The sequence below is a fragment of the Bufo bufo genome, chromosome 9 (genome assembly GCF_905171765.1).
Source record: "Bufo bufo chromosome 9, aBufBuf1.1, whole genome shotgun sequence".
Classification (NCBI taxonomy): domain Eukaryota; kingdom Metazoa; phylum Chordata; class Amphibia; order Anura; family Bufonidae; genus Bufo; species Bufo bufo.
In genome coordinates, this window is record NC_053397.1 from 161,271,444 (window position 1) to 161,286,312 (window position 14,869).

The following is a 14,869-nucleotide window of genomic DNA, read 5'->3' on the forward strand; positions in this document are numbered from 1 at the left end:
AAATGTTGTGGCCTGCATTAGAATATCATATATCGGTCTCAATATTTTAGCCCTAGTAGAGGTGATTTAAAAAAAAGCTATGATATCGGTATTGAAATGGGGGAGGAGTTTTATTTAAAGATGTGAGCAGATGTCTCATCCCCAAATACAGTTGCAAGAAAAAGTATGTGAACTGTCTGGAATGATATGGATTTCTGCATAAATTGGTCATAAAATGTGATCTGATCTTCTTCTAAGTCACAACAATAGACAATCACAGTCTGCTTATACTAATAACATACAAAGAATTAAATGTTACCATGTTTTTATTGAACACACCATGTAAACATTCACAGTGCAGGTGGAAAAAGTATGTGAACCCCTAGACTAATGACATTTCCAAGAGCTAATTGGAGTGAGGTGTCAGCCAACTGGAGTCCAATCAATGAGATGAGATTGGAGGTATTGGTTACAGCTGCCCTGCCCTATAAAAAACACACCAGTTCTGGGTTTGCTTTTCACAAGAAGCATTGCCTGATGTGAATGATGCATCGCACAAAAGAGATCAGAAGACCTACGATTAATAATTGTTGACCTGCATAAAGCTGGAAAGGGTTATAAAAGTATCTCCAAAAGCCTTGCTGTTCATCAGTCAACGGTAAGACAAATTGTCTATAAATGGAGAAAGTAAAGCACTGCTGCTACTCTCCCTAGGAGTGGCCATCCTGTAAAGATGACTGCAAGAGCACAGCGCAGACTGCTCAATGAGGTGAAGAAGAATCCTAGAGCGTCAGCTAAAGACTTACAAAAGTCTGTGACATATGCTAACATCCCTGTTAGTGAATCTACGATATGTAAAACACTAAACAAGAATGGATTTCATGGGAGGATACCAAAGAGGAAGCCACTGCTGTAAAAAAATAAATAATAATATTGCTGCACGTCTACAGTTTGCAAGAGAACACCTGGATGTTCCACAGCAGTACTGGCAAAATATTCTGTGGACAGATGAAACCAAAGTTGAGTTGTTTGGAAGAAACACACAACACTATGTGTGGAGAAAAAGAGGCACAGCACACCAACATCAAAACCTCATCCCAACTGTGAAGTATGGTGGTTGGGGCATCATGGTTTGGGGCTGCTTTGCTGCGTCAGGGCCTGGACGGATTTCTATCATCAAAGAAAAGAGGAATTCCCAAGTTTATCAAGCCATTTTGTAGGAGAACTTAAGGCCATCTGTCCACCAGCTGAAGCTCCACAGAAGATGGGTGTTGCAACAGGACAACGACCCAAAGCATAGAAGTAAATCAACAACAGATTGGCTTAAACAGAAGAAAATACGCCTTCTGGAGTGGCCTGACCTCAACCCAATTGAGATGCTGTGGCATGACCTCAAGAAAGTGATTCACACCAGATATCCCAAGAATATTGCTTAACTGAAACAGTTCTGTAAAGAGAAATGGTCAAGAATTACTCCTGACGGTTGTGCACATCTGATCTGCAACTACAGGAAACGTTTGGTTGAAGTTATTGCTGCCAAAGGAGGTTCAACCAGTTATTAAATCCAAGGGTTCACATACTTTTTCCACCTGCACTGTGAATGTTTACATGGTGTGTTCAATAAAAACATGGTAACATTTAATTATGTGTGTGTTATTAGTTTAAGCAGACTGTGATTGTCTATTGTTGTGACTTAGATGAAAATCAGATCACATTTTATGACCAATTTGTGCAGAAATCCATATCATTCCAAAGGATTCACATACTTTTTCTTGCAACTGTATTTGTAAAAGTCCCTGTGTGGAATTCCATAAGTCTCGTGCATATCCATAAAGGACCGCAGTGTACATTGAGAGTACAATTGCTGGACCAGACGTCTACCCCTCTGAGTGTCCAGTAGGATAAAGATTTGTTGTCCATTAATAGTTCCAAGGATTCCAAAGGGGCTACGGATATGCATTCCCAAGATGGTTTACTCACAGAAGAGTGGAATTTATGCCATAGGTCTATAGAAAGCTGTACTATGTGTGACCTACCATGGTTCATGTTTGGATCCAAGACAGAGCTAATCAGTAAGACTCTAAGATCTTGGGCTGGAGTTACGCTTTGTTCTATGTGAACCCAATGTTTATCTGTAGTTCTTGCCCACCAATCCCTCAAAATGGAGAGGTTGGTAGCTATATAGTAATGGCGGAGGGACAGTAGTCCCAGCCCTCCCCTTCCTCTCTTCCGGGTCATCAGGGTGTATGAGATTCTAGGTTTCTTGTTCCCCCAAATAAATTTATTGATAAGCTGTCTAGCTTTCTAAAAAAAAAAATGGTGGGTAGGAGCAAGGGAAGGGTACGGAAAATGTACAGCACTTTAGGCAAGGTAAACATTTGGAAGGTAGCTATTATGCCTGCCCAGGATATTTCATGTTTTGCAAAGGTGGATAAGTCTTGTTCAATTGTTTTCAGGAGTGGTTCGTAATTGTGGGAATATAGCATTGATCGGGTTTTAGTGAGTGCCTAGATATTGTATCTCAGTGTCCTGCCAGTCTAGATGAAAGGTAGATTTCATTAAAGGGGTTTTCCAAGTTATTTTTATTGATGACCTATCCTCAGGATAGGTCATCAATATCAGATCGGCGGGGGTCCAACACACAGCACCCCCGCCGATCAGCTGTTTGAAGAGAAGGCACACGCCGTGTCAGTGCTGCCTCCTCTTCATTGTTTACTTTCTCGCTGTCGCATCCACTGTAGTGAGCAGGTGTAATTACACCCAAGCCATCCCATTCATTTCAATGGGATGGATCTCTCCTATAGAAGTGTATAGGAACGAGCCATCCCATTGTAATGAATGGGACGGCTTGGGTGTAATTACACATGCTCACCACTGCGGATGCGACGGCGAGCAGGTAAACAATGAAGAGGAGGCAGTGCTGGCACAGCACGCGCCTTCTCTTTAATCAGCTGATCTTGAGGATAGGTCATCAATATGAATAGGCTGGACAACCCCTTTAAGTGAAAGGTCTCTTGAGGGATATTTAGGGGTAGTATCTGAGATTTGGATACATTGATCTTAGAATTTGATAGAGAACCATATTGAGAAATAACTTCTAAGGCACACTGTAGCGAGGTAGTTGGTTCAGTTAAAGTAAGGATGATATTGTCCGCGTACAATGAAATAAGGTGTTGTCTGCCCCCTATGTTGATGCCCTTGATGGTATCATCTAGACGCAGGTGTTGGGCCAGAGGTTCTATGATCAAAACAAAAATCAACGGGGATAAGGGGCACCCTTGCGCGTCCCATTACGAATCGGAAAAGGCTCCATTGGAGAAAACTCTGGCTGATAGACTGCTATATACATTTTGAATGGCAGAGAGTATTGTTCCCTTAAATCCCATGTGTTGTAATACCGGGAAGGTGAAGGACCAATTAATACGGTCAAACGCCTTCTCAGCGTCAAACATAACTGCCACCATCGGGACCCCAGCTTTCTCTGCATAATCCAGGACTTCCAGAACATGTCTGATGTTGTCAAAGGCCTGCCGTCCTGTGACAAATCCGATTTGATCAGGCTTTACCAAGAAAGGTATGATAGATGACAATATGAGGGCCAATAACTTAGCATATAGCTTGATATCGACGTTTAGAAGGAATATGGGCCTAAAGTTTTGGGGAGCATCCACCGGTTTCCCCAGCTTAGGCAGCGTGACTATTAGTGCAGATAGTATTTCGGGTGGGACGGTAGCACCTTGCATAGCCTGCTGGAACACTGATTCTAAACAAGGGGATATCAATGTAAAGAATTTTTTATAAAACTCACTTGAGATACCATCTGGGCCTGGGGATTTCCCAGAGGGCAGCAGTTTTATAGTGTTAAGAATCTCGGCTGTAGTGATAGGGGCACAAAGAGAAGCCAAATGGTCATCAGTCAGAACTGGTAGCTGTGCAGTAGCTAAAAAGTCTTGTATGGAGGCAGCAAGATTATCCAATGGGGGTTGTTGGTCCCCAATATTGTAAAGTGCATAGTAATATTCTTTAAACTGGGTTGCTATGTCTCTGGGGTCTGTTAGCTTAGCCCCAGTAGCAGAATTCTAGAGCGGGTATGCTTTGACTTTAGTTTGGAGGCTAAAAGTTTGCCGGCTTTATTACTCTGGGCATAGTATTTGGCTTTTGTTTTAAACTGATAGCTCTCACAATCATGTAAAAGAAAGGTTTGAAGTTGATTACGAATATTCAGTATGGATTGAGAGGTAGTAGGAGTGGTGTTTTGCTTATTCGTTCTCTCCATTTTGTTTAATTCGGACAACAGTGTACTTTGTTTTTGTTCCCTGGCTTTCCTGTCTCTATGACTAATCTTCATCAATGGGCCCCATATAAATGCTTGCCATTCAGAATATACGCTAGAAGCTGTTCCAGTGTTAAATCTGAAGAATTCTGTAGTGGCGTTTTCTATCTCTTTCCCATATATGGAGTGACCCAAGAGAAAGGTATTTTTCCTTCATATTGTCACGGCTGTATGTGAGCAACAAGAGCATGCACAGAAAATAGAGCTACTGACCGGACCCAAACTAGGGAGGATAAAGGGTGACCCCTGTCAGACCCTCAAAAGCTCTCCCTATGCTGCTAAGCCCCTGCCCGGATCCAAATGGTGGAAGGAGGCATGCCCGCGTACCTAAGACTGATGACCACTGTAACCCCTACAATAGTGGAAGGGGCACGGCCACCGGTGCCCTGCTCAGTATATGGAGGGAACCGTGGTCGCCTCGGATCCAGTCAGAAAACACACAGATACACAGCAATGTCTGCACACTTAGCTGAAGGGCTGCAGCCGCAGTGAAGACGGATCCAAAGACAGGCTGGCAATATCCGGAGTACTTGCTGCAGCAGAACACAGGTCCAGTGAAAGGATAGCATACAAGGGAAGATACTCAAGCAAGAGCTACAACCCAAATGAGAAATATAATCCACAACTACAATAGGAGGAGGGGGAATATAAAGGCAGGGAAATCAAACGGAGGAGGAACAGCTGGGAGGAAGGAAACAGAAAACTCCTCCCAGCTCTAGTAGTGACATCATCACAGGGGTGGAGAAACAGAGCTGTGAGAACGTCCCAAAGCTCTGGTAGTGACAGTACCCCCCCCTCTACGGGTGGACTCCGGACACCCAGGACCCACCTTCTCAGGATGAGCCCTATGAAATGCCCTGATGAGGCGAGTGGCTTTAATGTCCGACACCGGAACCCACATCCTCTCCTCAGGACCATAACCCTTCCAATGAACGAGGTACTGGAGAGAACTGCGGACAATGCGAGAGTCCACAATTCTGGAAACCTCAAACTCCAGATTGCCATCAACCAAAATCGGAGGAGGAGGCAAAGAGGAGGGTACCGTGGGCTGGACATATGGTTTTAAGAGAGATCTGTGAAATACATTATGTATCTTCCAAACCCGTGGAAGATCAAGACGGAAGGCAACAGGATTGATGACTGACAAGATTTTTTAAGGCCCAATAAACTTGGGACCCAATTTCCAGGAGGGAACCTTCAGTTTAATATTTCTTGTAGACAACCACACCAGATCACCCACACTCAGGTCCGGACCAGGCACACGTCTCTTATCAGCCACACGCTTATACTTCTCACTCATCTTTCTAAGATTACTCTGAATCTTTTGCCAAATGGTAGACAAAGACGAGGAAAATCTCTCCTCCTCAGGCAAACCAGAAAGAGCCCCTCCCGAGAATGTCCCAAACTGCGGATGGAACCCATATGCACCAAAGAATGGCGACTTATCAGAAGATTCCTGACGGCGGTTGTTCAGAGCAAACTCAGCAAGAGAAATGAACACCAATCCTCCTGGTTCTCTGCCACGAAACAGCGCAAATATGTCTCCAGATTCTGATTGAGGCGCTCAGTCTGACCATTCGACTGCGGGTGAAAAGCAGAAGAGAAGGACAGCCGAACCCCCAGGCGAGAACAGAAAGCCTTCCAGAACCTGGACACAAACTACGTGCCTCTATCGGAAACAATATCAGAGGGAATGCCATGCAATTTAACAATATGGTCGACAAAAGCTTGCGCCAACGTTTTAGCATTGGGTAAACCAGGGAAAGGTACGAAATGAGCCATCTTGCTAAAACGGTCCACCACCACCAGGATCACCGACTTCCCTGAGTAACGAGGAAGATCCGTGATAAAGTCCATGGACAGGTGTGTCCAAGGACGGGAAGGTATGGGTAACGGGAGAAGGGAACCTGAAGGCCGTGAACGAGGGACCTTAGCGCGAGCGCACGTCTCACAAGCAGCCACAAAACCCTCCACCGACTTACGAAGAGCCAGCCACCAAAATCTCCGAGCAATGAGATCTACCGTGGCTCTATTCCCGGGGTGACCAGCAAGAACAGTATCATGATGCTCCTTGAAGAGTTTGTGACGTAGTTCAGGAGGCACAAACAACTTCCCAGAAGGACAACGGGCAGGTGCCTCAGTCTGGGCAGCCTGGACCTCGGCCTCCAAATCCGAATATAGAGCAGAAACAACTACCCCCTCCGCCAAAATGGGACCCGGGTCCTCGGAGTTTCCTCCTCCCGGAAAACAGCGAGAGAGAGCATCAGCCTTCACATTTTTGATCCCAGGGCGGAATGTGACGACAAAATTGAATCTGGAGAAGAACAGAGACCATCTGGCCTGTCTCGAATTCATACGCCTGGCCGACTCCAAGTATGCCAGATTCTTATGGTCGGTAAAAACGGTGATAGGGTGCCTGGCCACCTCCAACCAATGGCGCCATTCCTCGAAAGCCAACTTGATGGCCAACAACTCCCTATCTCCCACATCATAGTTTTTCTCTGCCGGGGAGAGTTTTTTAGAGAAAAAGGCACAGGGTCGCCATTTGGCAGGAGAAGGGCCCTGGGACAAAACCGCACCCACACCCACCTCGGAAGCATCCACCTCAACAATAAAAGGTAAGGAAACATCGGGATGCACCAAGACGGGAGCAGATGCAAAACTCTCTTTAATCTTAGAAAAAGCTGCAAGCGCCTCCTCCGACCAAGAGAAAAAATACGCCCCCTTTTTTGTCATGTCAGTGAGGGGTTTGACCACAGAGGAATAATTCAAAATGAACTTTCTGTAATAGTTCGCAAAACCCAAAAAGCGCATCAATGCCTTCTGATTCTCAGGAAGCTCCCACTCAAGTACAGCACGGACCTTCTCCGGATCCATGCGAAAACCAGAAGCAGAGAGGAGAAAACCCAGAAATTGAATCTCCGATACCATAAAAACACATTTCTCCAGCTTGGCGTACAATTTATTTTCCCGCAGAATCTGCAGAACCTGAAAAAGATGATCCTGATGGGTCTGAACATCAGGGGAAAAAATCAAAATATCATCAAGATACACCAATACAAATTTCCCCATTAAATGGTAGAAAATACTGTTAACAAAATGCTGAAAGGCGGCCGGAGCATTCATCAGGCCGAAAGGCATAACGAGATTCTCGAAATGCCCGTTAGGGATCGCGAATCGTGATACGGTTCAGCTCCCTAAAATCTAGGCAAGGTCTCAGAGAGCCATCTTTTTTTTTAACAAAAAAAAACCCAGCGGCAACAGGTGATTTTGAGGGACGAATATGCCCCTTATCGAGACTCTCGGAGATATAGGTTTGCATTGCGATTCTTTCCTGTTGTGAGAGATTGCAGAGGCGAGCTTTTGGCAGCTTGGCGCCGGGAATGAGGTTAATGGGACAGTCAAACTCCCGGTGAGGAGGTAGCTCCTGAACACCGCTCTCGGAAAACACGTCCGAGAAATCACAGAGAAATGATGGCACAGTTTTTGTAGACACCTCTGCAAAAGTCGCTGTAAGACAATTCTCTCTACAAAAGTCACTCCACTCATTTATTTGCCTTCCTTGCCAATCAATAGTGGGGTTATGTCTAGTGAGCCAGGGTAACCCCAAAACTAGAGGAGAAGGCAATCCGTTAAGGACAAAACAAGATATATCCTCCACATGAGTGTCACCTACAGCTAACCGGATATTGTGAACAATGCCCTTCAGAGATCTCTGTGAGAGTGGAGCAGAGTCAATAGCAAAAACAGGTATATCCTTTTCTAATGTGCAAACCTGAAAACCATGCATGGCTACAAATTGAGTGTCAATAAGATTGACGGCCGCTCCACTATCAACAAAAATCTCACAAGAAATGACTTTGCTCTCTAGCGCCACCCTGGCAGACAGGAGAAAACGGGAACTGCAGGTCAGAGGAAAAGCATCAATTCCTACATCAACTTTGCCCAAAGTAGCAGATGAAGCAGAGTTTGATGATTTACCTTTTGAGGTTTTTCTCTTATTATCGCTCTTAGTACAGTTCAAGAATCTCCTAGACGGACAAACATTTGCCAAATGACCTATGCCCCCACAACAAAAACACACCATACTCTGAGGACTAAATCCTCTTTTATCAGGGGCAAGTCGACCTAGCTGCATGGGCTCCTCCTCAGAGGGGAGCGAGACAGGATGAGGCCCCTGCACACTGAATGAGTCCGCACCACTGCCCCTAGACTGACAATGGCTGGACAGAGAGGTCTCGTTTCTTTCTCTTAGATGCCTGTCAAGGCGTACCGCCAATGACATGGCAGACTCTAAGGACGTTGGTCTCTCATGGAAAGCAAACGCATCTTTCAATCTCTCTGAGAGACCATGACAGAACTGACTCCGGAGTGCAGCATCATTCCAACCTGAATCAGCTGCCCATCTCCGAAATTCAGAACAATAAAGCTCCGCAGACAGTTTGCTCTGGCATAAAAAACGTAAGTTAGATTCGGCCAGAGCAACACGATCCGGGTCATCATATATCTGCCCCAGGGCCACAAAAAATCCTTCCACGGATCGAAGGGAAGGATCCCCTGATGGCAGCGAAAAAGCCCAAGTCTGAGCATTACCCCTGAGCAGGGAGATGACAATCCTCACCCTCTGCTCCTGATTACCAGAGGAATGTGGACACAAGCAAAAATGGAGTTTGCATGCCTCTCTGAAGCGAACAAAACTCTCACTGCCCCCGGAGAACGATTCCGGAAGTGAGACCTTTGGCTCGCAACAGACTCCATGGGCCGGAGCAGAGCCCAATGCTTGAAGCTGAGTCATAGATTGACGGAGATCCGCTACCTCCAAAGAAAGACCCTGCATGCGGTCAACCAGGCCAGAAAGCGGATCCATGTCAAAAAAGACGGTTTTGGTGGATTATAATGTCACGGCTGTATGTGAGCAACAAGAGCATGCACAGAAAATAGAGCTACTGACCGGACCCAAACTAGGGAGGATAAAGGGTGACCCCTCTCAGACCCTCAAAAGCTCTCCCTATGCTGCTAAGCCCATGCCCGGATCCAAATGGTGGAAGGAGGCATGCCCGCGTACCTAAGACTGATGACCACTGTAACCCCTACAATAGTGGAAGGGGCACGGCCACCGGTGCCCTGCTCAGTATATGGAGGGAACCGTGGTCGCCTCGGATCCAGTCAGAAAACACACAGATACACAGCAATGTCTGCACACTTAGCTGAAGGGCTGCAGCCGCAGTGAAGACGGATCCAAAGACAGGCTGGCAATATCCGGAGTACTTGCTGCAGCAGAACACAGGTCCAGTGAAAGGATAGCATACAAGGGAAGATACTCAAGCAAGAGCTACAACCCAAATGAGAAATATAATCCACACCTACAATAGGAGGAGGGGGAATATAAAGGCAGTGAAATCAAACGGAGGAGGAACAGCTGGGAGGAAGGAAACAGAAAACTCCTCCCAGCTCTAGTAGTGACATCATCACAGGGGTGGAGAAACAGAGCTGTGAGAACGTCCCAAAGCTCTGGTAGTGACACATATTCTGTCTGGGTTATTATCAACACCCTCTTGAATAGCAAGCGTTATTGCTGCATGGTATAACCATTTAATTAAGTCAATACCAGATGCACAACTTCTGTACAGTAGTGCGCGATCTACTAGGAATAAGTCAATGCGGGAGTATGTCCCATGACGTTCTGAAAAGGTAAAATCCTTCTCTGTGCTGTGCCCTCCATACATATCGAACAGCTCCTCTGAATGTACAAGAGATGATAAGCCATTGTTGACTTGCCTAGTAGGATTGCTGGTGTCCATCGAGGAGTCTAGACTGCTATTAAAGTCGCTGCACAGTAGAAAGTGACCCTGCTTGACTTTGTTGACCTTTTTCAGTAGCTTATACAGAAATGAAATTTGTCTACGATTGGGTGCATACAAATTAACAATAGTATAAATTATATTATTCAGGGAACACACTGAAGTCACATAGCGACCTCGGATGTCAGTTATCTGCAAAACCTGTGTAAAAGCAACCGTGTTTCTAATGGCAATCAAAACACCCCTTGTCTTCCTTTCTGAGTATGATTGGAGAATGATCAGGAATAAATGGTGCTTCAATCTATGCGCATCTTTCTCAATAATGTGCGATTCTTGTGCATACAAGACATCAGCTTGATGTGATATCGCCTCCCTCCATAAATATGCTCTTTTCTGTGGACAATTAAGACCCTTCACATTAAGTGAAAATAAAGTGAAGCACCATTAGACTGGTGTGTAAATGCAGAACACCTCTGCTCAGGACGGCAAATGTAAAAGCAAATAAACATAAGGAACAGTATAAACAGTATAGTAAAAGGAATTATCATGTTAGAGAGTCCCAAAATGTAAAAAGAAAAAGGATACGAAGCACAGCTGTAGGCTGTTATTAGCAGTGTGGGGGTAGAGTCCTGGTGTAGTGCCAAAAGGAGGGTATACAACTTTCCTCTGCACTCGATGGTCCAAGTAGTGTAGTAGTGAAAAATCAGCCCAATGGATAGGGTGTAGCTGAGTTCCTCCGCTGTTCCACATCACTCCGAGGCAATTTCCGAGGCGGGGCCGACTCTATTGATGCTAGAGTCAAGTTCCATGAGAACAATAACTCTCTGCCCTCTTCCAGTGTTTTAATCGTATATGCAATGCCATCTTTGGTTATCAAGATCTTCACTGGGTACCCCCAGCGATACGGAATGTTGTTTTGTCTCAATGTGGTAGTAACAGGAGCCAACATTTTCCTTTGGCGGAGAGTTGTAGCAAAGAGATCAGTATAAAGCTTGACGGTTTGGAAAGGGTCTGGCAGGACTGGCATCTTCCGGGCAGCCGACAGTATGGCTTTTTCAACATGAAAGAAGTGCACTATAGCTAGCGTGTCTCTAGGCACTGTTTCCGCCAGATGCGTGGGTCTGGGAACCCGATGAGCTTGATCTATAATCACATCTTGAGCTCACAAATCAGGAAGCAGAGACCGAAACAGTTTTTGTATGTAGGAGGTGAAGCCAGATGGGGGGACTGTTTCTGGGATTCCCCATAGCTTAATATTGTTGCGCCGCGAGCGGTCCTCCAAGTCAGCAAGTTGAGATTTAATCCGCTCCAGCTCATCCGCCATATCATTATAGGAATCAATTATGGTATTTGGGACTCTGCATACTCACCCATTTTCGGTTCAATATGTATCACCCTAGCATCCAGAGCTTGTACAGATGCAGATATGGGCGTCAATAGTGTAGTAATGTCCTCATGGAGGGAGGATTTAAAAGCTAGTAGCATACGCTTGAGTGCTTGTTCAGACACTGGAGAGTGGGAGGCAGTAGTGCTGTTAAGGCATCTAGTATATCGCCAGTTGCCCCTTCGTCTGGAGAGAAGGTGTCCTCTGTGCTGATTGAGCCCTGAGGGCTCCCAGAGTGTCCCATGCCCTGTCCCGAGCTGTGGAGGTCAAGCTTAGATGATAGTGGCACGCCAGGCCCAGTATCATGGTGTGCCTCCTGCTCCAGTTCATTAGCTGTGGGGTCTGCACCTACTGATGATATGGAGGGAGTTGGTGTGACCCGGTGTACAAAAACATCGGTGGCTGCTCTCACCGGCGATGGCTGTGTGGGAGGCAAGGGGAAGTGCACCGGGTCCAGTGGAGTTGGAAAGGAGCGGAGTGAGGAGCATGCGGCGCCGCCATCTTTGCTGCGCTTTGGTTCAAAGAACTGCTTCAGGTCAGAGTCCGGCTTGTGCAGTGTCCTGTGAGTTTTCCCCATCTCAGCGGGATGCAGGTAGGCAGAGGGCTAAAGTGCTGCGTCTGTGTGCCCTAATCAAGGGTGTAAGCGCTGGGCTGGTGGCTTAAATCGTTGCTGGGTACAGTAGCGCTGAAATCATGCAGCCATCTTCCTCCCGTGCCTGGCCGTGCCCCCCCCCCGTTCTGTGTTTTTGACCCGCACCTTGTTTTGGCTCACAATAACTGATGGAAATAACTGATCAAATAACTGAAGTGTGAACTCAACCTAAGAGGAGCAGAACAACAGAAATAATCGCATGCCTGCAGGACTTTTTTGCCTGGTCCTTTTTTTTATATTTTATAGTTTTTATTAAAGTTTTTCAATTGTCCAGTCTTTTTGATGGAATCTGCATCAGAGGCCTTTAATGCAGATGTGAACACCAGTTCATTCAAGTTGCACTTATGTGTAAATAAGGATAGGTACAATGGTATTAAAGGAATATTCCAGTTGCAGCAAATAAAGGGTATTTTTTGTTTAGCAAAAGTTCTAAACTCTTCCACTATACTTTCTGCATCTGGTTTCAAGATCTCTGCCGTCATTCAGTAGGAGCCTTTCTTGTTTTCTTCCAGTGGATAAAATTCTGTCCTGGTCATATGATGGGCACACAAGTGTATGGCTCATAACACGATTAGTTCTGTTCATCTGAATGGGGTTGTTTTGACGTCAAGCACATGGATTCAGGTGAATAGAACTGATTTTCAGTCGTAGAAATTTTCTGCAACAAAATCTGCCAAGTGTGAAGGCTCTGTACTGTATCTGTAATGTACCAAGCACTTGTGTGTCCATAACAATCAGGACAGATTGTTAGCCAGGGGGTGTAAATGAGGAAATTGGCAGCAAGCAGAGATCTTGACAAATGTGAAAAACGACCCTTGATGCTCAGCTATGTTCTATTGGAAGCAGCATGCTCCTCCTAGAACAATCCGTCACATGCTTCGGTCCATCATGGAGACAATGCTATCGGTTGACACCCAATCCAATAATAAGTTTACCTTCTGTTTTGTGTTAGGCTCATGGTGTGCTCAATGTACGACTGTCCAGTTGGAAAGAACAGATTGATGCAAGCAGAGCTCAGACAACTCCATCTTCTCAAAATTATACATCTGGACGGCCGACAACTAGCCCAAGAGACTCAATGAATATGGTAATTGCTATTTTAACAATGGGCATTTATAATGTCCTATACTTGGTTATCTCTGAGAATCTAAATATCTGGTCTTCTGGTCTACTGCTCTTACTATCCATCTATGGTTGTAAAGCGTTGAGTAGGTGACTTCAGGGTCTCTGACCTTTCTTACTCCACTTTAAAGGGAACCTGTCACCGGGATTTGATGTATATAGCTGAGGACATGGGTTGCTAGATGGCCGCTAGCACATCTGCAATACCCAGTCCCCATAGCTCTGTGTGCTTTTATTGTGTAAAAAAAACTATTTGATCCATATGCAGATTAACCTGAGATGTGTCCTGTACGTGAGATGAGTCCAGCGTGAAGGAGCCCAGCACCGCCCCGCATCCTCAGAATCTCCTCCTTGCTCCCTGATGTCAGAAAGCCAGAGCGCCGTAATCTCTCGATGCGCGAGCTAGCGGATGCGCAGTGTCATCATAGTGTTCCTTCCCTGTGCTGGCATCAGTCTCAGGGAAGGAACTGCGCATGCGCTAGCTCGCGCATCGCGAGATTACGGCGCTCTGGCTTTCTGATGTCGGGGAGCAAGGAGGAGATTCTGAGAATTCGGGGCGATGCTGAGGTCCTTCACGCTGGACTCATCTCACGTACAGGACACATCTCAGGTTAATTTGCATATGGATCAAAACTTTTTTTTACACAATAAAAGCACACAGAGCTATGGGGACTGGGTATTGCAGATGTGCTAGCGACCATCTAGCAACCCATGTCCTCAGCTCTATACATCAAATCCCGGTGACAGGTTCCCTTTAAACAAAGATAAAACACTGTAGCATGCACAATGACATACATCATTAGTCAAATGGGTTCTTCAGGTGCCTTTTTTTGTTTTTCTGCTCCTATGACAGAACAAACATATAGGAATCTTCATGGAACTGTGAACAGAGCCTAAACTGGTATCCATCCCAAATAACATTAAGTGACAATTTCATGAATTAATAATTGACAGGACGGAGTAGAAATGTATTAAAGTACAGTATACACAGAACGAGCACTTTATTGGAGACACCTGCCCTTTCATGATTGGAGCTTGCCTGTGCGGAAATGTGACCCCTGACTGCAGCATAACATCAAGTGAGGGAGTTTTCCATGGATCAGTTCAGTGTCAATCTACATTAGAAAATGGAGAGATTTGGAACAAGGCATGGTAATGCTAGGCTAGCAAGGACCAGTATTTCAAAAACTGACAATCTTAAGAGATTTTCTCAAACATTGGTATCAAGAATATACCGAGAATGGTGTGATCGAGGAAAAGCATCTAGCTAAAGGGGGTATTGTGGACGTAAACAGCTCATCGATGTAAGGGGTTAGTGGAGGATTTCAAGAGTCGCACCACAGGCAATATACAGTCAAGCATATTGCAGCCGAATACAATGCATGTGCTCCAACTAACATGTCTGAGTGCACAGCTCATAGTTCCCTAGCACAGATCGGCTATAACATCAGATAACCAATTCCAGTACTACTGCTGTCTAAGGGAAACAGATAGGCGATACTTCAGTGGGCAAAATAGCACATACATTGGATTACTGAGCAGTGAAAAAACATTGCCTGGTCAGATGAATCCAAATTTTACTTGAACCATGCTGATGG

The 14,869-nt window shown here is 45.5% G+C and overlaps 1 protein-coding gene across 2 annotated transcripts in view; it reads left to right on the plus strand.

Annotated features, from left to right (window-relative positions):
* The window catches only part of BAIAP2L2 (BAR/IMD domain containing adaptor protein 2 like 2), a 92,670-nt gene that overhangs the window by 44,581 nt on the left and 33,220 nt on the right, over positions 1-14,869 (plus strand). For both annotated transcript variants that reach the window (XM_040407411.1, XM_040407412.1), the window contains exon 8: positions 13,102-13,236. In XM_040407411.1, the coding sequence (XP_040263345.1) occupies positions 13,102-13,236 (135 nt within the window). The remainder of the gene's footprint in view (positions 1-13,101; positions 13,237-14,869) is intronic.